Consider the following 22,783-nt stretch of genomic DNA (forward strand, 5'->3'; position numbering starts at 1 on the left):
TATGGTATAACCAAAAACTCAGGACCATGTGAAGCTGAGTGACTGGTCAGTGCATGCATGTGGGCAGTCAGAGCCTGAGCAAAGTGAGGAGAGGCTTGTGTGGAAAGGGTGAGTGGCCAGTGACAGCCATACTTCTTGCTCAGGAAGAAGGCCCAGGATGCTCTTTTATGGTCACTACTTACACCCTTCCCATACTTATGTGTTTGGAGCACATCTGAACCCCCTTACAGCTCTAAGCACCTTGCATGTGGAGCCTGAGCAGGAGGGGAGAGATCCAGTGTACAACATTCTCTTCCTCCCCCCGCCCCCCAACAAGCCTCTCTCTGCCCAGGGGCCTGAAGCAGCACCCTCTGACACTGCTACCAGCCCTCAGTGCTCTCCCTAGATGTGTCCAGGGTAGCTCCCACTCCTTTCCATTGCCTGTTATCCTTACAACTTGTTCTATCATCTTAGAGAAAATGTCTTTAACTCTTTGTACTGTGGGGCTGAGGCAGTGTAGGACACCTGCCTTTCCACATTCCCAGCTCAGATTCCAGTCCTGGCCCAACACTAGGAAAGCCACAGTGGCACTGGGGGAAGCTCTAGTGCTGAGGATTCGCCCTCTCTGTCTCCATCTGAATGAAAAAAAAAATCACCTGGAGCAATGAAAGCACATGTGGACAAGGCCTGGGAACCCCCCCCCCCCAAATTAGTTAATCTATCCTTTAAGTCCAATATATCTGAAAATGAAAATTCAGTGGCATAAAATCAAGGGCATGAATCTCTAATACCTATTTGTTCAAAGTCACTAGATCTGAACAAACTCAGACCATTGGTTTTGGGCCCAGGTGAGAGGGGAAAGGCAGGATGTGAGCACAATTCAAACACTAAGCCCTACAGACAGTCTTCCTCTCCACAGAGATTTCCTTCTAGCTAGAGCTGTGGTAATCCAGGAAAAAAAGTGCATGCTTGGCAGAGGAAGAGGCACTGTTCAAGCTATGAAGAGTCTGTGTGCATCTCCTCACTGTTCAGGAGTCCTGCTGACAGGCAAGTGTCACATCTGAGTGAGGCACTCGTCCACAAAGGAATCCCCAGCCTCGAGGGCCTGGAACACCATTCTGTAAGCCCTCAGTCCTCGGTGAAGGCCTCACCCTCGGGCAGGGGGCCCAGAGTGAGCAAGAGGCAGTGTAAGCCAGGAGCAGGTTAGGCACTCACCTCGCAGTGTGTTCCCCTCCACACCTCGAGTGGGCTGGGGGTCCCCACAGAGTTCTGGGGGCAGCGCATCCTGCCAGATGAGGAGGGCAAGCAGGTAGGAGGCTGTGACACAGTCATAGGGCTTGGTGCTCGTGCTCAGCTCCAGTGCCGCCTGAAACAAGCCCCGCATGTCCTCATCCTAGGGAAAGCAGGCAGATGGAGACAATGGCTGAGGCTGCATATAAGAGGAATGGCGGAAACCTCAACCAGCCTGCTACATGGGCCTCGGGACCCGGACCCCAGCAGGCACTGCAACAACCCTCTCCCACAGAAGCTTTCTCCCACTGCCAGAACTTAGTTATAGGTGTGAGGCAATGAAGGGGACAGGTGTAGTGAAGAGGAGAGGCAAGGCTGCCCACAGCAGCCCAGCAGAGGAAGCTGTAGCTCAGCAGGGCATGGGAAAGGCCACAGGACAGGCTGCACAGAGAAACAGAGAAACATCCAATGTGGGCCCAAGGCACAGAAGCCGAAAGCTCACGCAGCCTTCTAGAAGCTGTGGACATAGCCACTGTGTTCTGAGTGTCCCTGGAGGACTCCTGCTCCTCCAGTTGCTGTGGCCTAACATGGCTCAGCACCGGAGCCTCCCAGTGCTAGGGACTCTCTACAGTAAGCAAGCCTGATGGGACTCCACAGCCGCTACAGCCTGCACAGCCCCAGGACAGGTCAAGGACAGAGCCAAGTACTAAGTCAGGGTGACCCCCAGGTGGCATCCCCAACCCAAGGTGGAGAGCATAAGGTGACAGCCAAGGGCTGGAATGCTAAGAACAGCAGCTGTGAGGACAAGTGCTCTGACATTAGTCTCTGTTCCTCTGCTGGTGGCCAAGAGAGCAGGGATGAACGCTCTAGCTCATGCCCATCCACCCACTGCCAGTAGACCAGAAAGACACTCTCTCCACCTGAGCATGGGTCTTCTGACCAAATGTGGACATCCCAGGGGACTGGGAAGCCAAAGTCATTAGGAGCCCACTGGCCATCTGCCCATAGTGAAGCCTCCCCCCCATCTTCTGTCTCACCAAGTGGCAGGTAGCACCACTCCAGCTGGACCTGTATACTCCATCTTCCTTGCCACACCCCCATTGCACCTCCTACTGTGCCACCATCATGGAAGGCGAGACAGAGGCACAGGTGAGCTGCCTGCATGAGGTACCTGGAAGTGTGCAACACTTCTTGGCAGCTTCATTACAAGGTCGAAGGCTAACAGCTTCACGTCTTCAAACGTACTGGTAAAGCAGTGCACCAGCGTCTGGACACGGCCAGCATCAACATCATCACTCAGCTGGTACACACTCTGGGATGGACCTAAAGCAAGCAGAAGAACTTACAGAAAAGGAAACAATACTTTAAAGCTTTATGGTCAAAGTTACAGAAAAAGTGCAATAGTTCACACTTAACGTTTTACTCAGAGTAGCACAAAGGACTGATTCTTCTACATAAGTTTTCCCTAAAATGATAGACTAGTATTAGTTGTCCAGATAGAAAAATGAACATTTTGGGAGTGAGGTGGTAGCGCAGTGGGTTAAGTGCAGGTGGTGCAAAGCTCAAGGACCTGTGTAAGGATACTGGTTCAAGCCTCAGGCTCCCTACCTGCAGGGGGGTCGCTCCACAAGCGGTGAAGCAGGTCTGCAGGTGTCTCTTTCTCTCCCCATCTTCCCCTCCTCTCTCCATTTCTCTCTGTCCTATCCAACAATGATGACATCAATAACAACAACAATAATAACTACAACAGTAAAACAACAAGGGCAACAAAAGGGAATAAATAAAAATAAATATTTTTTAAAAAAAGAAAAGAAAAATGAACACTTTAAAAAGTCTGTGTTTAAAGCTATTACAAGGGACCAGGTGGAGCACTGAGTAGAGCACTCGTGTTGTCATACAATGTGGACCCAGGTTCAAGCCCCCAAGTCCCATCTACGGGGGGAAGCTTTAAGGGTGGAAGAGTAGTGCTGAAGGTCTTTCACTCTCCCTATTTCTGTCTTTATTAGAAAAAGAAAAAAAAAAAGGCCACTGGGAGTGGGAGTAGCATCCTCATACAGGTACTGAGCCACAGTGATAACCCTGGTGGCGAAAAACAAACAAACAAAAAACTACTAAATAAGGGTAAATACAGGGGTCAGCCTGTAGTGCAGTGGTTAAGCGCACATGGCGCCAGCACAAGGACTGGTGTAAGGATCCTAGTTCAAGCCCCTGGCTCCCCACCTGCAGGGAGTTACTTCACAGGCAGTGAAACAGGTCTGCAAGTGTCTATCTTTCTCTCCCCCTCTCTGTCTTCCCCTCCTCTCTCCATTTCTCTGTCCTATTCAATAACAACGACATCAATAACAACAATAACAACAGCCACAACAATAATACAACAACGGCAACAAAAGGGAAAAAATAGCCTCCAGGAACAGTGGATTCAAGGGGCAGGCACCAAGCCCCAGCAATAACCCTGGAGGGAAAAAAAAATCTATTGAATATTTCTTTGTTTAAAATTAATTATTTTTAATTAATTAATTTTTTGCTTAAGGTTACACAATATATAAATTCCTAAATTCCTTTCTTTCTTTCTTCCTTTCTTCTTTTTCTTTTGCCTCCAGAGTTATTGCTGGGCTCGGTGTCTATACTGTGAATCTACTGCTCCTGGTGGCCTTTTTTTTTTTTTTAATTGGACAGGACAGAGAGAAATTGAGAGAAGGGGAGAGACAGAAAGGGAGAGAAAAAGAGAGACACCTGCAGGCCTACTTCACTGGTTGTGAAGCAACCGCCCTGCAGGTGGGGAGCAGGAGGCTCGAACGGGATCCTTGCGTTTTGTACTATATGACTATGTTCCAAGTAGCAAAACTGATTTGCTGGTTCCTTGCTATTTAGCAAAATCCACCAGTGAAGACACAGTTCTGGGGCTTTCTCTGCTGAGAGGCACTAACTACAACCTCCTCCTTCTTATTATGTGTCTGTCCAAATTCACTATTTCTTTGTGAGTAACTTCTGTGTTTCTCGAAATTTGTGCATCTAACCCAGGACATCAATTTACTGGAAACACAATGGTTTGGTGTTATCTTACAATCCTTTTATTTCTGTAAAGTCAGTAGAAATGGCTCTACTTTCACTTCTGATTTTAGTTATCCTAGCCTCTTTTTTTCTTAGTATTACTGAAGCTTTATGAATGTTGTTGATCTTCTTAAAACCTACTTTTTTGTGGGTTTTCTGTATTGTTTTTCTATTCTCGATTTTACTTATCTCCATTCTACAACTACACACACACACACACACACACACACACACACACACACACACACATGCGCACGCGCGCACAAACACAGGAGAGGAAGAGGGGAAGAACATAGGACTGAAGCTTCCTTTCATGCAGTGGGGGCCAGGCTCGAACCTAACTGTGCACATGGCAAAGACTATACAAGAGAGCTATTTCACTGGTCCACACTCTAATCTTGCTTTTAATTTTTTTATTATTATCTTTATTTATTGGATAGAGACAGCCAGAAATTGAGAAGGTAGGGGGAGACAGAGAGACACCTGCAGACCTGCTTCATCACTTGTAAAGTGATGAAGGTAGGTGGGGACAGGGGACTCAAACCCAGATCCTTGCACATTGTAACATGTACACTCAACCAGGTGTGCCACCACCTAGCTCCACACTTTAATCTTTTTATTTCCTTCCTTCTGTTAGCTTCAGGTTGTTTTTCAGAAAAGCTTTTTTTTCTTTTCCTGTTTTAGTTTTTCTTTTAATATTTTATTTTAATGAGAGAGATACAGAGAGAAATACTAGAGCACTTCTCGGCTCTGACTTATGGTAGTGCTGGGGACTGAACTCAGAGCTTGGAGCATCAGTATGAAAGTCATATGCAGAACCATTATGCTATCACCCCAGCCTTGTGTTAATTTTTTAACTTTAAAAAAATATTGTATTTTAATGAGAGATAAAAAGATATAGAGAGACCAGAGTACTACTCAGTTCTGGCTTAAGGTGATACCAGGAATTGAACTTGGAATCTCAGAGACTTAGGCTTGAAAATCTTTTTTTTTTTTCGGCCAGGGTTATCACTGGGGCTGTGCCTGCACTACAAATCCACTGCTCCTAGAGGTTATTTTCTCCCTTTTGTTGCCCTTGTTGTTATTATTATTGTTGTTGTGGTTATTACTGTTGTTGCTGGATAGGACAGAGAGAAATCAAGAGAGGAGGGGAAGACAGAGAGGGAGAGCGAAAGACACCTGCAGACCTGCTTCACCACCTGTGAAGTGAGCCCCCTGCAGGTGGGGAGCCGGGGGCTCAAACCGGGATCCTTATGCCGGTATCTGCACTTTGTGCCACCTGCGCTCAGCCCGCTCAGCCACCGCCTGGCTCCCGGAAACCTTTTATATCACCATCTGCTGCTTTTCCAACTCTACGTTGTCTTTTCTAATTCCTTAAACAAGGTTACTGATTTGAGAGCTCTTTTTTTCTCTCATTCTTTCTTCTATTTTTCCACTAGGAATATGGCTGGGATTCAGTGCCTGTATGGCTTTACTATTCCTGGAAAATGTTATTTTTTTTTGGAAGACCGACATAAAGGAGCAAGTTGGCTTGAGCTTTGCTCAAACTGGAAGTCCTCTTATATGACAGTACACAGCAGCTGGTGACCCCACTCCTCCAAGGTACTCCCCTTCTCTTCTCATTGTTTTTTTTAAGTAAGATGATATTTATATACTAAACATATATACAGAGCAGTGGGCTAGGCCCTTCCAGGTGACCCAGATTTCATCAGGCCTAGGTCAGGTGAGGTCTCACCATAGCTCTGAAGATTGTTTTTGTTTTTGTTTTTTGCCTCCAGGTTTATTGCTGGGGCTCAGTGTCCAATGTTTCTGGGGTCATTTTTTTCCCATTTTATTGGAGAGGACAGAAAGAAACTGAAAGGGGAAGGGAGATAAGGAAGGAGAGATGGGGGTTAGGTGGTAGCGTACTGGGTTAAGTGCATATAGTACAAAGCGCAAGGATTCACACAAGGACCCTAATTAGAGTCCTTGGCTCCCCATCTGCACGGAAGTTGCTTTACAAGTGAAGCAGGTCTGTAGGTATTTATCATTCTCTTCTCTCAATCTCCCCTTCCTCTCTCAATTTCGCTCTGTTCTATCCAATAAAATGGAAAAAATGGCCTTCAGGAGCATTGGATTTATAGTGCAAGCACCAAGCCCCAGCGATAACCCTGGAGGCAAAAAAAAAAAAAAAAAAGAGGGAGAGAAAGACATCTGCAGACCAGCTTCATCATTTGTGAGGTGACCTGCCTGCAAGTGGGGAGCCAGGGTCTCGGACCTATATCCTTGTGTGGTCATTGCACTTAGTACTATGAGCACTTAACAGATGTGCCACTCACTGTCTGGCACCCCTGAGGACTGGGTGTTACTGTGAGCTGTCCACCAATCAGAAGGGCACTGTTGACCTCATCTGCATATAGATCCCAACTCTTCTACATAACCAAGTTCCTCCCGGGACCTCAGGGTTCAGGGGTCTGTACCCCAGAACAATGGTTCTGAAGTGCCAGGCCTCTGAGCCCCAGGTCTCACTTGTCTGCTGGTGACTGTGACCTGGGCCCATGCTCTGGACAGACTGCTTTCCACCTGCGACTACACACCTCCCAGGAGGAAAGCGTTTTCATTTCCTCAACTTGTGGGAAGCCCAGTCCAGGCTTCCATTGTCTGCACTGGGCATTGAGAGGTATGGCCTAATGATCACTTTGAAACAGAGAAGCCAGGTCTACGAAAAACAGAACAGGCACAAGGGCTGGCTTAAGGATCCCAGTTCGAGCCCCCGGCTCCCTACCTGCAGGAGAGTCTGCAGGTGTCTATCTTTCTCTCCCCTTCTGTTTTCCCCTCCTCTCTCCATTTCTCTCTGTCCTATCCAACAACAACATCAATAACAACAACAATAATAACTACAACAAGAAAACAAGGGCAACAAAAGGGAATAAATAAATACATTTTACAAAAAGAAAAAAAGAGAAAAAGAACAGAGCCCATAAGTTAACTCCACACCTGGATAGTATGTCTGCAAGCCACATCAGGGCCTGGGCCCTACTGCACTGGGGGAAGCTTCACTGCTGTATTATCCTTCCTCCCACCCCATCTCTCTATCTCTGTCTGAAAAAGTCGACCCAGTGACAATGAATAAAAAAGAAAATTGAACGCAGTACCCCACCTGTCACACCTGTAGACCATTTGAGGCTCTGTGGGAAAATTCCTCTCCAGGTGGCTTCACCTGAGTCCAGGTGATGAGATTCAACTGGCCAAAAAAGGAACTTCTAAAACCCCACGCTAGTGTACGTAGGCACACGACGTCCTGCATTTTTCTCAGAGAGTTCCACCTAAGGACAATAATGAACTCCAACTCCAGCTGACAGATGACTTATCTGGTAGCCTTGGGCTTGGCTCTTCCTACTGCTGGACCCTACTCCCAAGGTGCTCAGATACTCATCCTGCCCAATGAACATTGGTGCCCCTGTGTTGCAGCAGGACCTCTCCCCTAATGGTCTTGGGGGGGCGGGCAAGACTCCAGAATGAGTTATATGTTTTAGAAGAGGCTTGATCTGCACCATCCCCTCACCCCTTCCCTCCAGCTTCTCTGAGATGCTGCTGTCCCCAGGCCTCACTGGAGCTCAGGTGACACTCAACCCCTGCGCCAAGCCTTCATGATGAGTGGGGCTGCTCCTTCCCAGTGTGTGCCCCATCCCTCCACCCTTCAGCTGTCCCTTCAGGACTGAGGCCCGATGATTCACCCTAGGGGTGCCTTGGTTGGTGAGCATTAGGACCCAGCTCTTCCCTGGCCCCTGGGAGGATGTTGGTAATGTACTTTTGTCTCTTTAAAATGTTTGTGCTTGAATTCAAGTTGATCTTGTAAATAAATTTACCCTTAATTCTTCTAATCAAGAAAAAAACACATATTGAGACAGATGGCAAAAAAATGACAATGAATCATATAGTAAATGATAGCACTGTTTCAACATTAAATTGGGGACACAATGAGAAACACAGAGAGAGAGAAGGTGGGGGGAGGTGGCAGGAAGTAAGCAGCTGATGGAGTCAGGCAAAGGGCAAGTCTATCGCCAGGCTTCTCTGAACACTTTGTGGCCAGGTCTTCTTTTTAAATTTATTTATTTATTCCCTTTTGTTGCCCTTGTTGTTGTTTTATTGTTGTAATCGTTGTTGGATAGGACAGAGAGAAATGGAGAGAGGAGGGGAAGACAGAGAGGGGGAGAGAAAGACAGACACCTGCAGATCTGCTTCACCGCCTGTGAAGCGACTCCCCTGCAGGTGGGGAGCCGGGGGCTCGAACCGGGATCCTTAGGCTGGTCCTTGTGCTTTGCACCACATGCGCTTAACCCGCTGCGCTACCGCCCAACTCCCCAGGTTAAATCTTTTCAATAAAACTTGTGAAAGGCAGTTTTCTTCAAACAAAACCATCCTGTATTAACAGCAGAGAACTGTCTTCCTATCACTAAACCATACCTGGTCAAAAAATTTAAACTGGAAAAAAAAAGAAACACACACACACACACACACACACACACACACACAAATAATAACAAAAAAAACCCTAACAGCTCAATGTGTAGGTCCTTTCCTTGGTGTCCCTCCTGAGCAAAGCAGAGCAGAGGCGTCTGTGGAGATGGGGCAGAGCACACACATGGAAAGAAGAACCAATTCTTGTCAGAGAGAGGACACACAGCTTGGGGAGGGCACTGAGCAGCACCTCTGCCCCACAGCCCAAGGAGACACAGAAGGCGCTATTAACCAGAATGCCAAGAACAGGCACCAGAAAGAGCCCACATGCTGCCATACATTCTGAAGCCAGAGGCCTAGCAAACACATCAGGGAAACCATGCTCTAACCACAAAGACTTCCTTTGGTTCATGCACTAGAGGAGCTTCTGTTATCATCTTAATTCTTTTTTTTTTTTTAATTTTTAAAGTTTTATTTATTTATTCCATTTTGTTGCCCTTGTTGTTTTTTTATTGTTGTTGTAGTTATTGTTATTGATGTCGTCATTGTTAGGACAGAGAGAAATGGAGAGAGATGGAAAAGACAGAGGGGGAAAGACAGACACGTGTTGACCTGCTTCACTGCCTGTGAAGCGACTCCTCTGCAGGTGGGGAGCCAGAGGCTTGAACCGGGATCCTTAAGCCAGTACTTGCGCTTTGCACCACGTGAGCTTAACCCGCTGCACTACTGCCCGGCTCCCATCATCTTAATTTTAATTAATTTTTTCTTTTTAAATATTTTATTTATTTATTCCCTTTTGTTGCCCCTGTTGTTTCATTGTTGCAGTTATTATTGTTGTTGTTACTGATGTCGTTGTTGTTGGATAGGACAGAGAGAAATGGAGAGAGGAGGGGAAGACAGAGAGGGGGAGAGAAAGAGAGACACCTGCAGACCTGCTTCACCATCGTGAAGCGACTCCCCTGCAGGTGGGGAGCCAGAGGCTGTAACCAGGATCCTTAAGCCAGTCCTTGCACTTAGCGCCACCTGCACTTAACCCGCTGCACTACCGCCGACTCCCCATCACCTTAATTTTTAAGACTTAACAGCACAGGCTCAGACAGAGCTTGCCCCTGGTACACATGCCGCCTGGCTCAGTACTGGCAGTACATAAAAACAAACACAGGACTAGCAAGACAGCTCAGGTAGACGGCACACCTACCTTGCCATGCACATGGCCCACGAGGGAGCTTCAGTGCTGTGGGATCTTTCCCTCTCTATCTGTCTCTGCCTCTGTCAATGAATCAGAGTGGTGAAGTTTGGGCAATGACAAACACATACACACAAACACATACAGAAAGACAGCTCACAGGCAGGGGTAGATAGCATAATGGTTATGCAAAGACTCTCATGCCTGAGGCTCCAAAGCCCCAAGTTCAATCCCCTGCACTACAATAAGCCAGAGCTGAGCAGTACTCTGGTAAAATAAAAATTAATTAATTAATTAATTAATTAAATGGCTTAAAAAAACCCAAAACAGAAAGACAGCTCAATGAGTACGGCACCTGTCCTCGTTCAAGACCCAGCACAGCATGGGAGGTATGATGACTAAAGGAAGCTCTGATACTGTGGTCTCTCTCAACCTTTTCTCTTTCTCTGAAAGTAGCCCAGAGTGGTGAAATCAGGCATGTCCAAGGTCCCAGGTCCACCAAGAAAAGTAGACTGGGCATGATGGGAAAACCACAGCACACAAACCAGGGGGGGGAGAACAGCCATTTTCCACACAAGTGTCCACCATGAGAACTACACTAATCTATGGATGACAATACTGCCCACAAACAGAAGGCTCTCTCCACAGGTCCCTGACTGGCCAAGCTAGTCATGCAGAATAATGCAGTGAAAGCAAAACCCTCCTACAAGAATCTAAGCAGAAGACATAACTGAAACATAAAAATAAGACCAAGGGGGAGTCAGGCGGTAGCACAGGGGGTTAAGCGCATGTGGCAAAGTGCAGGGCCAGCTTAAGGATCCCGGTTCAAGCCCCTAGCTCCCCACCTGAGGGGAGTCACTTCACAGGCGGTGAAGCAGGTCTGCAGGTGTCTATCTTTCTCTCTCCCTCTCTGTCTTCCCCTCCTCTCTGTCCTATCTAGCAACGACGATATTAATAACAACAATAATAAAACAAGGGCAACAAATGGGAAAATAAATTTTAAAAAATAATAATAAGATCAAGCATCCACAAAGTCTGTGTTCTGCAAGAACAAAACACCCTATCTCCCCAAACCTTCGTGAACACTCACCTTCTGGGGCAGGGAAGACTTCTGCTATGGAACCCAGAAGGGTCAGTGCTGAGAAGCGGGTTGAGTAGGAGGAGCCAGGAAATAATGCTTCAAAAAGAGTGTTGCAAATGGAGGACATGAAATTCTAAAAACAAAACAAAAACCAGAGTAATAGCATTGAGTTCACTTATAGTAAGGTCTCTTCAAGGTGTCACCTGGAGAGTGGGTGACTGTTACGTAGTCTCAGATCAGTACCTATGTCCAGTCTGCTAGACAGTGCCAACATCTGAGAGGAACTCCAGGAAGCCTGGCCTCAGCAGAGTTACCAGGAAGCGCAGTTCCCACCACAGTCTGGAAGATACACTCATGCTGAGCATGATGTGGGCCTCAAAGGATGTGAAGTTTTTTTTGCCTCCATGGTTATTGCTGGGGCTCAATGTCTGCACTATGATTCCACTGCTCCTGGAGGGCATTTTCCCATTTTGTTGCCCTTATTGTCACCCTTGTTGTTGTTGTCACTTTTATTGTTGTTGTTGTTGTTGTTGCTGGACAGGACAGAGAAATCAAGAAAGGAGGGGAAGACAGAGGGGGAGAAAAAGATAGACAACTGCAGACCTGCTTCACCACCTATGAAGCAACTCCCCTGCAGGTAGGGAGCCGGGGGCTCGAACCGGGATCCTTATGCCGGGTCTTTGCACTTCACGCCACGTGCGCTTAACCCCCTGCACTGTCACCCAGCCCCCCAAGTTTTAAGTTTTAAAATTGTGAAATTTTAAAATTTACTAGAAAGTGAAGTTTTAAAATTTACTAGAGAACTAGCTGATAGACACGACTTTATAAACATGGCTCTGACTGCACTGCTCTCACTAAGCTCCCACAAGCCCACCAGCTGCTGTCTGCCCTCGGAAGCCCTGTTCTGCCATCCTGTCTACAGAGGCCAAAGGAGCCTTGGAGCAGAATGCTGTCTAGGGGCCAACATAACAGCTCACAAGGACAGTGCACTTGCCTTGTCATGTGCACAATCAAGGTCTAATTCAGCCCCCACTGTGTTGGAGGAAGTTTTGGTGCTATGGTTATCTCTCCCTCTCTGTCTCCACTTCTCTCTTTATAGCTGGGGTGGGGGGGCAGGGAACAGCCTGGAGTAGTACAGTGAAGCACCAAGGATGACAAATGGGAGGAAAATGCAGTTTTTAAAAAAGTGTGTAAGCGCACATGGCGCAAAGCGCAAGGACTAACATAAGGATCCCGGTTTGAGCCCCCGGCTCCCCACCTGCAGGGGAGTCGCTTCACAGGCGGTGAAGCAGGTCTGCAGGTGTCTATCTTTCTCTCCCCCTCTCTGTCTTCCCTCCTCTCTCCATTTCTCTCTGTCCTATCCAACAACGACGACATCAGTAACAATAACAATAATAACTGCAACAATAAAACAAGGGCAACAAAAGGGAATAAATAAATATTTTTTAAAAGTGGGAAATATATTAAACAAGATAAAGTCCTTTTCCTTTGTTAAGAACCACTGCACTTCTGTGTGAGAGCAGAGCTCAGCACTGAGCAGCAGAACAGCCATGTGCTTTTCCATAGGATCCACTGCCACTAACTGGTCAGGGACACCCCCTGTGAGTGTTCATCCTCTCAGGAGCCTACGTAACGTCTGTTAATTATCAATAGTTCTGTTGGACTTCAAAGGTATTGGGCAGTTACTAGAAAGCCCTGCTCAGTTTCAATAACAGATGAGCAGTGGCCACATCAAAGGAGGCTAAGTCCACCCCTACCTGCAGTGTCGTGCAGCCAGAAGCCACCTGGCCTCTCACCAGCTGCCGTGGCCAGTCCTGAACATGGCATCCTCAACGTCCTGAGGTCTCATTCTAAGCTGGGAGGCTTCAGATACCCTGGCTATCAGTCTTCAGAGCCCTGCCATCGTCCCTGTGACTGTGGACCCTGTGCCCCAGGCCCTGTGTGACTGTCAGCTGCGAACCTCTTCACCCCAACTCATACACTCTCACTGGCTGGTCCAAGGACGGCTCTCCTCATACTCCACACAGATATGCAGGTCGTCCTGCCTCACCTAAGGACTTGCTGAGGGGCCCTGGTGGCTGATCTAACTTGGGGTTCCACTGTGAAGAAAACCACAGCCACACAGAGGACATGTGGGCGGGCTGTGCCTCTTAGAACACACTGCCACTGACGACATCACCGCTGGCTCCCCGGGCAGAGGACGCCTGGACAGCACCCAGGCTCTGGTGCCCCAATGTGAGAATAAGACGGGACTGCCAGGGACACGGGTGATAAAGGGTACTGGTGACAACACCCAGGAGAGTGCATGGGCATCTTTTACCCCATGCAAAGAAGAACAAAAAGGCATGTGTGCCCCCAGTACCAATCCCGTGCACAGCAAGTGCTCAGCACACACTCCAGTTACTGACATCTAGTAGCAGGCGTGTGTGGAGCGTAGTTTGTAAAGCACCATCAACCCCCAAAGCCTGCCTTCTCAGGGCCTGCCCCCACTTGAAGCAGAGAAGACATGCAAAGAAGTGGCTGGTGGCAGAGCTCAACTGGAATTTCAAAGACGAAGCTGGTGTGGCCTCTGCACAGCACTATGCCTCCTCAGATATTTCTGCTGCTGTTGGCACCAGGACGTCACTGTTCCAGGCCGAGATTTTCAGACAGAAGGATGGGGGGTGGGGGGGGACACCACAGCCCTGAAGCTCCCTCTGGAGTTATGGGGCTGAAAGCTGGGCCCTGCACATGGCAAAGCAGTCACCCTGCGATGACCCCCTCAATTATTCTGTGTACCTCAAACGTGAAGTGAACCTGAGGTCCACCCTTACTGGTGTCTCAGGGTAGGGGTGGGGGTCCTCTGTGGCTTCCAGGTGCTGGAATTTACTACAGTGGTTTCTAACATACACCACACAGTCCAACCCTCCTCTCTGGGTCTCAGGAGAAACCAGGAGCACTCCAAGAGGCCAACTTGGGTGCAGGAAGCAGGGAAGCACTCCGCTGCTCCTGTGCACAGAACCAAAAGCACAGCTCCAGGACTGGAGCTCCTCAGCCAGGAGCACAGTGCCCAAGAGCCTGCCCAGCTCCTCAGCCAGCCCACATGAAGGATGGGGATGGACCAGGGGCCAGGAGCTAAGCAGACTGACCTCAAGGGGTGCTGCTGAAACCTCTGTCTTTTACTACTCAGAGCAAGACCACCTGAGGAAGACCGATACACCCGCCCCCAGACTGCTCAGGCCTCAGGGCAGCCTTCATGGGTGTGCTGTCCAGACCTCCAAGGCAGCAGCGGCCACACTCCACAACACCAGGAGGACGCACGACCCAGGTGGCACAGTCGGGGCACGCTGCCTACCTTGTACCGATGCAGAATGCTAGATGGGTGCTCGCCGTCTGCTTCACTCCCAGGGCTGTGTTTCAAGCCACTCTGCTCCAGTCTATAAAGCACCTGGGAACTTTCCCGCACCCTCAAAAACAGCTTTTGAGAAAGAAAAAAAAAAAAAAGATCGTGTGTGAGCCATGTTGCCCTTAAAAACCAGCCTGCAAGAGAGAGGAAGAGCTTTCTGAACTCCTTAGCTGAAAATACCAGGCAAGGGGAGAATTGGTTTTTCTTTTTTGCCTCCACGGTTATTGCTGGGGCTCGGGGCCTGCACTACTAATATCCACTGCTCCTGGAGGCTATTTTTCCCCCTTTTGATGTCCTTGTTATTATTATTGTTGTTATTGCTGTTGTTGTTGGATAGGACAGAGAGAATGGAGAAGAGTGGAAGACAGAGGGGGAAAGATAGACACCTGCAGACCTGCTTCACTACTTGCAAAGAGAACCCCCTATAGATGGGGAGCCGGGGGCTAAACCCAGGGTCCTTATACTGGTCCTTGGGCTTCGAACCATGTGTGTTTAACCCATTGTGCTACCACCCGGCCTTGATAACTGGGTTTTAAACTCTTGATACTTCTGGTATTTATTTGGGAAAGAAAACTAGCATTTGTATTTGTATTTTTTTTTTTTTTTTGCTTCCAGGATTATCACTGGGGCTAAGTGCCTACACTACAAATCCCATTTTTCCCATTTTGTTGCCCTTGTTGTTATTGTTGTTGTTGGATAGGACAGAGAGAAACGGAGAGAGGAGGGGAAGACAGAGAGAGAGAGGAGAGAAAGACAGTCATTTGCAGACCTGCTTCACTGCTTGTGAAGCGACCCTCCTACAGGTGGGAAGCTGGGGGCTCGAACCTGGATCCTTGTGCTGGGCCTTGAACTTCGTGACATGTGTGCTTAACCCAATGTGTTACCATCTGGCCTCCAGCATTTGTATATGTGTGTGTGTGTGTATATATATATATATATTTATAATTTTATTTATTTATTTTGCCTCCAGGATTATTGCTGGCACTCGGTACCTGCACAAGTCCACTGTGCCCCTGGAGGCTATTTTTTTTCCTTTTATTGCCCTTGTTGTTTTATTGTTGTTGTGGTTATTATTGTTGTTATTGATGTCACTGTTGTTGGATAGGACAGAAAGAAATGGAGAGAGGAGGGGAAGACAGAGAGGGGGAGAGAAATAGAGACACCTGCAGACCTGCTTTACCACTTGTGAAGCAACGCCCCTGCAGGTGGGGAGCCAGGGGCTTGAACCGGGATCCTTACACCAGTCCTTGCGCTTTGTGCCATGTGCGCTTCACCTGTTGTGCTACCGCCCGGCCCCCTCTTATTTTGTATTGTTGCCACTAATGTTGTTGTTGGGTAAGACAGAGAGAAATCGAGAGAGGGCTGGCAGGGGGATGGTTCAGCTTGAGGAGCACCCTGAAATCAGCTAGAACTCTGGCTTCCCACTCTCTCTAGGGTGACATTATCTCACTTGAAACAGAGTCTTAGCCAAAGTGTTCCTCAAGGTACTGGCCTGCCGAGAAAGCCCACCTTCTTCAGGAGTGCGCAGGTCTGCTGCCGCACCCCTGGGGCCTGGCTGTGCAGAGTGTGTGTAAGGAAGAACTGGATCCACTGTGCCTCTTCCACCGAGATGACCTCCGTGCTGCGATTGCTCTCGCACAGCAAGCCCAGCGTGTCCATCCGCACCTGAGATACCAAGTGACAAGCATGTATTTTCCAGAAGGTCAGGGAAGTGAGACCCACCTGCCAGGCTCTGCAACGAGTGCAGAGGACCACAGGGCAGCAGGGTGGCCTAGGCACATCCCAGTGTAGGAGGTGGGCCCCAGCCCCACACTGAAAGGATGCTGTCTTCCAAACTACTTAGTGTGTGGGCCGGGTGCTGATGAAAGTTAAGCCCTGATGTGCTGCTGGCGGCAGTACCCCTGCCTTCTCCGCCCCAGAGTGGCCCCCGTGCACCACCACACGTCTGCCTTTCCTCCTGCTCCACAGGCCCTTCTACTCCTAAGTGCTGAAGATACGTGGCTCTGCCTCACAGCCATCCCAGGGCAAGAAGGCCTCCGCCAACTGATCAATGAGACCCCACTGCCAGCAAACTGCAGACCCTCCTGTGAGGCCCTAGCATATCTGGCTTTCCCACCTGCCCCCCCCTCCATGGGGTGAGTCTGTGTGAAATCCCTCAGCCCAAGCACTCTGGCCCCACTGCCATCCTCTGCAGTGTTCACACCCCTCCACTGGACTGTGGACAGCTATGGGTAGCACAAACCTCTCCTCACCCTGGGCTGCCTACCCCACCCCTCATGGCTCCCCTCAGGCCAGCCAGAGGAAGGGTGGGATGGAGTGGGGCAGGGCGGCCACCTGCAGAAATGTGTCTTCTGCTCACGTACCTGGAAGTGCTGGTGGACCAGGCCTCGCTTTATCCTTGCACCGGATACCAGGTCCCGCCAGGTCTCAGTAGCCGACTGCAGGTGCCCATGAGCCCGTGCTGTCCGCAAACATGCCATGAGTGCTCCCAAGGCCCCTCTGCTCTCACAAGACCCTGTGAAAAAAAATAGAACACATGCTCAACAATTTGTTTGCCTTTGTATGTTAACTCTCTTTTCAGTCACCAGGTTCCAGATGCCAGCATGATGCCAATCAGACTTCCCTGTACAGATGACCCCATCAATGTGTCCTGGAGCTCCGCTTCCCCAGAGCCCCAACCTACTAGGGAAAGAGAGAGACAGGCTGGGAGTATGGATCGACCAGTCAACGCCCATGTTCAGCAGGGAAGCAATTACAGAAGCCAGACCTTCCACCTTCTGCACCCCACAATGACCTTGGGTCCATAAACCCAGGGGGTTAAAGAACAGGAAAGCTATCATAGAAGGGGATGGGATACGGAGATTTGGTGGTGGGAATTGTGTGGAGTTGTACCCCTCTTATCCTACAGTTTTGTTAATGTCTCCTTTTTAAATAAATAAATAAATAATTTTTTTAAAAAAAGATATTCTACACACACACACACACACACACACACACACACACAAAGAACACAGTTACCAGGGCGTCCAGAACCATACAGCCACTCCTCCCACCAAGCAGAGTAAACCCGAGCTGGTGACCATGACACCAGGTCTGCAAGGAGATACTGCAGTCTGGCCTCTTGGTGGCTAACACCTCCCGACTACTTACTGAAATGGTGACCCCAAGATCCCATTCTTAAGCATCCTAACTAGAAACAAAGACATTTCCTTACCAGCCTTAATGTCAGCAGAAGCCTGAAGAATTTTCACCATGTAGCTTAAGCTTTCCGGGTTGCAATCCAGTAATTTCGGCAAGTAATAATCAATGACATAAGACCTCTGTTCCAGACTTCCTTCACACAGTATCAAAAGCAGAGGAGCAACCCAAGTCTCGTGCCACTGGTCAACCCAAGTGCTATCCACACTCTGGGACCTTAGGTGACTCTTATGATTTCTGAACATAGTTTCCAAGAGGTCACTTGCATACGGTACCAGTGCTTGATCCCCCATCACCTCTAAGATCTGGGAAGGGATTGTGTGAGCCACAGCCAGCACAGGGTCAACTCCCACATGGGCTACCAAGCAGGCGAGGCCCATGTACTTGCCCCGGATGTGCCATTCCAGCTGCAGGAGGCTCTGGGTCAGCTCCGAGATGAAGCCCTCAGTACCCAGGCTGCACTCGCCTGAGGAGAGCTGGTGCATCTGCAGAAGGTTTCTGAAGATGACTTTGGTCTGGTGTCTCAGCGCATCCAAGGGATGCTCCCAGTGGGTGTATACATACTCCAACAGTCTCTTGACTATGCGTGAGCCCCCATGCAGGCTGTCCTTCAGGCTTGAGGATCCCAACGGGAGAACTTGTATGGCCGTATTAGTCCAAGATGCCAAAATTCTACACAGGAACATCTCCAGAGTCGACTCCTTAATCCTGAAGAATGAGCCAGATCATTACAAAACTGAATAGCAGGGAGTCGGGCAGTAGCACAGCGGGTTAAGCGCACATGGCACAAAGTGCAAGGACTGGCAGAAGGATCCAGGTTAGAGCCCCTGGCTCCCCACCTGCAGGGGAGTCGCTCCACAGGCAGTGAAACAGGTCTGCAGGTGTCTATCTTTCTCTCCCCCTGTCTTCCTCTCCTCTCTCCATTTCTCTCTGTCCTATCCAACAACGACAACAACAATAACAACAGCAACAATAAAAACAACAAGGGCAACAAAAGGGAATAAATAAATAGATATAATTTTTAAAAACTGAATAGCAAAAGAAAATTCACTTTTATGATCTCTAGAGCTCAAAAACACAAAATAAAAACAATGCTCAGAAACTTCAATCATTATTAAATGGAAAACGAAGTACAAAAAATGTCAGAGCAACTTTATGTTTGAATCTCAAGCTGGCCAGCAGTAGCTACAGCTTCATGTTAACCACAGAATACGTGACCAAAGAGCAGTAGAAATGGTGATGATGCTGACACCACACCATGATGTGTTTACTGGGGGCCAGGTGGTGGTGCACTGGGATAAGTGCGCATAGTATAAAGCCCAAGGACCTGCAGAAGGATCCTGGATTAAGGTTTGAACTCCCAGCTCCCCACTTGCAGGGTGGTCACTTCACAAGTGGTGAAGCAGGTCTGCAGGCATCTTATCTCTCTCTCCCTCTCTATCTCCCCCTCCACTCTCAATTTCTCTCTGTTCTATCCAAAAAAAAATTGAAAAAAAAAATGGCTGCAGGAGCAGTGGATTCATAGTGCCAACACCAAGCCCCAGGGATAACCCTGGAGGCAAAAAAAGAAAAAAGGATGCAAAAACCAGTTCTGAGCTCATAACTGTACACTCCTATGTGAGCATTCAATTTTCCCCATCTCCAGCTCCTTGTCTACACCACAGACACAGGGCCCGAGAGGCACTACAGATATCACTGTGATGCCCATCTCCCCTGCCCTGGGTGCACAGCCTCTGGGCTCCACTCTCCTGCTCTCCAGGGCCAGTCTGTCCTGACCACGTCCAAGGGTCAGTTTCCCATCTCTTGACTAAGCCAAGACGAGCACACCCTCTGAGCAGGATGATGCACAGAACTCACTCAGTGCTCAGGGTGAACAACACCTGCACTGTGTCCAGCAGCAGGCGCTCAGTGTCCAGGCCCCAGCACACGTCCTTCCAGTCCAGCATGCTGAGTGTTCCCTGGCACAGGAAGAGGCGGGCGGCATATGGGACATCAGCACAGCACAAGCTCCCACAGCAGCTCAGGAGCCACTCAGGGACGTGGGCACAGTCCACGGAGCCACGCAGCAGACTGCTCACCTGGAAGACATACAGACCAACTCCCTCAAAGCCTTAGACACTTCACGACCTCCAACACAGACATCTCTATCCCCTGACACATCCCCAGGATGTGGCTGAATTTCAAGATAAACAAGCACAAGTGGCAGCACTGTGTATCAAAAGGCAAAAAAGGAGCTTCAGGTCCCTGGCACATCCCATGGGACTGAGACCTGGGAAGTACAGCACAGCACACCACCTGCAGGTGGAGGGGTGCTGATACTTAGAGCTGAGTGCACCCAAAGGTAGTGATCTTCAGAGTAGCAATCTGTTTTTCAGGTGAAGAGCTAGAATACATTTTCAGATTGCTTTTAAGAAAAATCACTAGTAGGGGGTCAGGCAGTAGCACAACAGGTTAAGTGCACATGGTGTGAGATGCAAGGACCAGCATAAGGATCACTTCACAAGCAGTGAAGCAGGTCTGCAGGTGTCTTATCTTTTTCTTCCCCTCTCTGTCTTCCCCTCCTCTCTCTACTTCTGTCTGTCCTATCTAACAACAGCAATAACAACAACAAGGGCAACAAAATGAGGGGGGGTGGCCTCCAGGAGCAGTGGATTCGTAGTGCAGGCACCGAGCCCCAGAGATAACCCTGGAGGCAAAGAAAAAGAAAAATCACTAGTGGTAAACACTAGGATCAAATTATACTTCCCATGTGATCAAATTCACTGAACTCTACTTCTAATCAAAAGTACACAATATGGGTTATCCTTGAGAAAAAAACAAATCAATTTTAATCTCTGCTTATTTTTAATATATAATTTATTTATTGGACAGAGACAGAAAAATTGAGAGGTAAGGGGAGACAGGGAGAAGGAGAAAGAAAGACACCTGCAGCACTACTTCACCACTCATGAAGCTTCCCCCCACCCCCCGCAAGTGGGAACACGGTTTGAACCTGGGTCCTTGTGCACTATAATGTGTACTCAGCCACCACCCAGCCTCAACCCATCTTTACATACTTTAAAATATTACAGATATCTTTTATAATACTAACAGAGCTGAACAAAAAGCACTAGGAAAAAAAAAGGCAGAACAGACACCAAAAAACACCAAGGATAACAATCATTATGAGCTGGGTATATAGGTGATTTGCTGTTTCCTTACCCTTACTGAATTTTTGGGGATTCTTATGGGGAAAAGTTCATAAGAAACATTTTGAATATGCAAAAACAGCTTTTAAAATCATTTGCAAATCTTACTTTTTAAAAAAATGTCCAACTGTCCTAAAGTGTGATTTTAAAAAGGAAATATACTCACCAGCTCTGGAATTTTCTCAGGAGGGTGAAGCATGACCTTAATGAAGAGAATGACAGCCAGCCCGCAGGTACTCTGAATGGTCTGCAGGAGCTCATCTTTTGGAAAGAGTGAGAGCACTGGTGAGAACACCAGGGAGTCTGGGCAGTGGGAAGAGCAGGGAGCAGGCCACCATTGCTGTGAGCAGTTTTCGGCTTGACTACCTCTGGGTGAGCCTGCCTTGGAGTCTGTCTATCAGTGAAGACATCACAGTGAGAAAGCACCCCAGAGACTGACCTCAGGTTATTAGAGTGTACAAGACTAAACTAAGATATCTAGAGAGGCCAGTCTGATAACCAAACTCTATCAAATAACAAGAAAAGAGTTGCTATGAATGCTGGGAAAATTCTCGCTCATGTTTCTAACCCGATGTCTCAGGGCCTCAGTCCTCAGGTGTGCCTTTTGCAACCTTTCTGCTGTGATTTCTGTGTGAGAACGCTGGCTCTTTGTCCTGTGTCTCCCACAACTAAGGCAATGCTCTGTCCTGACCTGGAGCACCCTGCATGTCTCTCTGTGGCCCCCATATAGTGACTGAGAGAGGCACAGTCATAAGGCCAATCCCTGGGAAGTTTCATCTCTAGAAACCAGCTGGCCATTCTCCTGCTGTTGCCCTCAGGGAGCTGGTGCACATGCTGAGCAACAGAAACAAGCAGCCAGACCAAAGGCCTGCTTTCACCACCTCCAGTCACAGGTGAGAAATAGGCGGAGTGACAACCACCCCACAATACCACCGTCATCATCTCAGGGTGGTTCCTGCTACTGAGGGCAATGTGTGGGTTACGTGAAGCTTTCTAGATTCAGACATTTCTTCTCAAGCATCTTCTGCTATTTATTGCATTCACTCCTCCATCCATTAATTTATTCACTTATTTATTTACTTTGGCAACGCCAGAGCCTCATACATGCTTGATTTCACTGTTCCTATGTGGACAATTTTTTATTTTCTTTTACTTTATTTCTATTTCAGAGGGAGAATCAAATACAGGAGACACCGCAGCACTGCTTCACCATCCATGCAGTTTCCCTAGTGACATACATGGTGGTGTCAAGGCTCAGACCCATGTCCTTGCTCACAGTAAGGTATATGCTTTACTAGGTAAGCTATCTCCTGAGCCTGTCTTTTGCTATATAAAGTCTGTATCTTTTCTATACTAAGATTACTAGGTTTTCTTCTCTGTAAACAATACACGCACATGAAATGAAAAATGAAAAATCCTTTATACACTGAACTGGTACATTTGAGAGAAAGCAGGAAAGCCTATAATCCAGTCCTCCTCTTCCTCCTCCTCACCCGTTGTGGGCCTGAGGGAGGTCAGTTCTGCATCTCAGGTCAGTAGCATGAGCTTCACACCATTATTAACAACAGGCAGCTGACACGCAGCACTAATCATCCATATGTACTCACACTCACCATTAGTTAAGAGAGCGGTGAAGACGGTCAGAAGCGCACACATACTCTGCCACATGGGAGAGTCAGGCAGCTCCAGATGAGCCTGCTGGAAAGCTGGAAGTTTCTGCACTAGCATCACAGACACTCGAACACCCACCAACAAGTCATTCATCAGTTGAGTCTGAACTATACGATTTCCAGCGGATTTTCTAAAGGAAAAGATAACAAAAATCAGATAACAAAGTCACCAACTCGATCCCTCCCCTAACAAGCACACACCCCAAGCAAAGGCCTCCAATCAGCTTCAGATTTTTGTTCCCTCTTTATGCCTTTGTCCCACCCCATTGCCATCCCCACAACCAACTCTTAATATCAACATCTCCCGAGAAGGAATTCAATAACCTCAATTTTTTTTTTTAAATTGCTGCCAGGGCTTCACAATAATAACTCTTC

At 48.2% G+C, this 22,783-nt stretch overlaps 1 protein-coding gene across 2 annotated transcripts in view; it reads right to left on the reverse strand.

Annotated features, from left to right (window-relative positions):
• THADA (THADA armadillo repeat containing) overlaps positions 1-22,783 on the reverse strand; it is a 67,417-nt gene that overhangs the window by 37,287 nt on the left and 7,347 nt on the right. Inside the window, exons 8-17 of one of the 2 annotated variants that reach the window (XM_060186945.1) lie at positions 22,352-22,539; positions 20,905-20,999; positions 19,408-19,628; positions 17,567-18,258; positions 16,716-16,867; positions 15,862-16,017; positions 14,302-14,424; positions 10,977-11,100; positions 2,381-2,532; positions 1,195-1,372 (exon numbers count right to left, since the gene is read on the reverse strand). In XM_060186945.1, the coding sequence (XP_060042928.1) occupies positions 1,195-1,372; positions 2,381-2,532; positions 10,977-11,100; positions 14,302-14,424; positions 15,862-16,017; positions 16,716-16,867; positions 17,567-18,258; positions 19,408-19,628; positions 20,905-20,999; positions 22,352-22,539 (2,081 nt within the window). Of the gene's footprint in view, positions 1-1,194; positions 1,373-2,380; positions 2,533-10,976; positions 11,101-14,301; positions 14,425-15,861; positions 16,018-16,715; positions 16,868-17,566; positions 18,259-19,407; positions 19,629-20,904; positions 21,000-22,351; positions 22,560-22,783 lie in introns of those variants that run through there. The other variant, XM_060186944.1, reaches the window with a different exon arrangement.

Source organism: Erinaceus europaeus, chromosome 3 (genome assembly GCF_950295315.1).
Source record: "Erinaceus europaeus chromosome 3, mEriEur2.1, whole genome shotgun sequence".
Lineage (NCBI taxonomy): Eukaryota > Metazoa > Chordata > Mammalia > Eulipotyphla > Erinaceidae > Erinaceus > Erinaceus europaeus.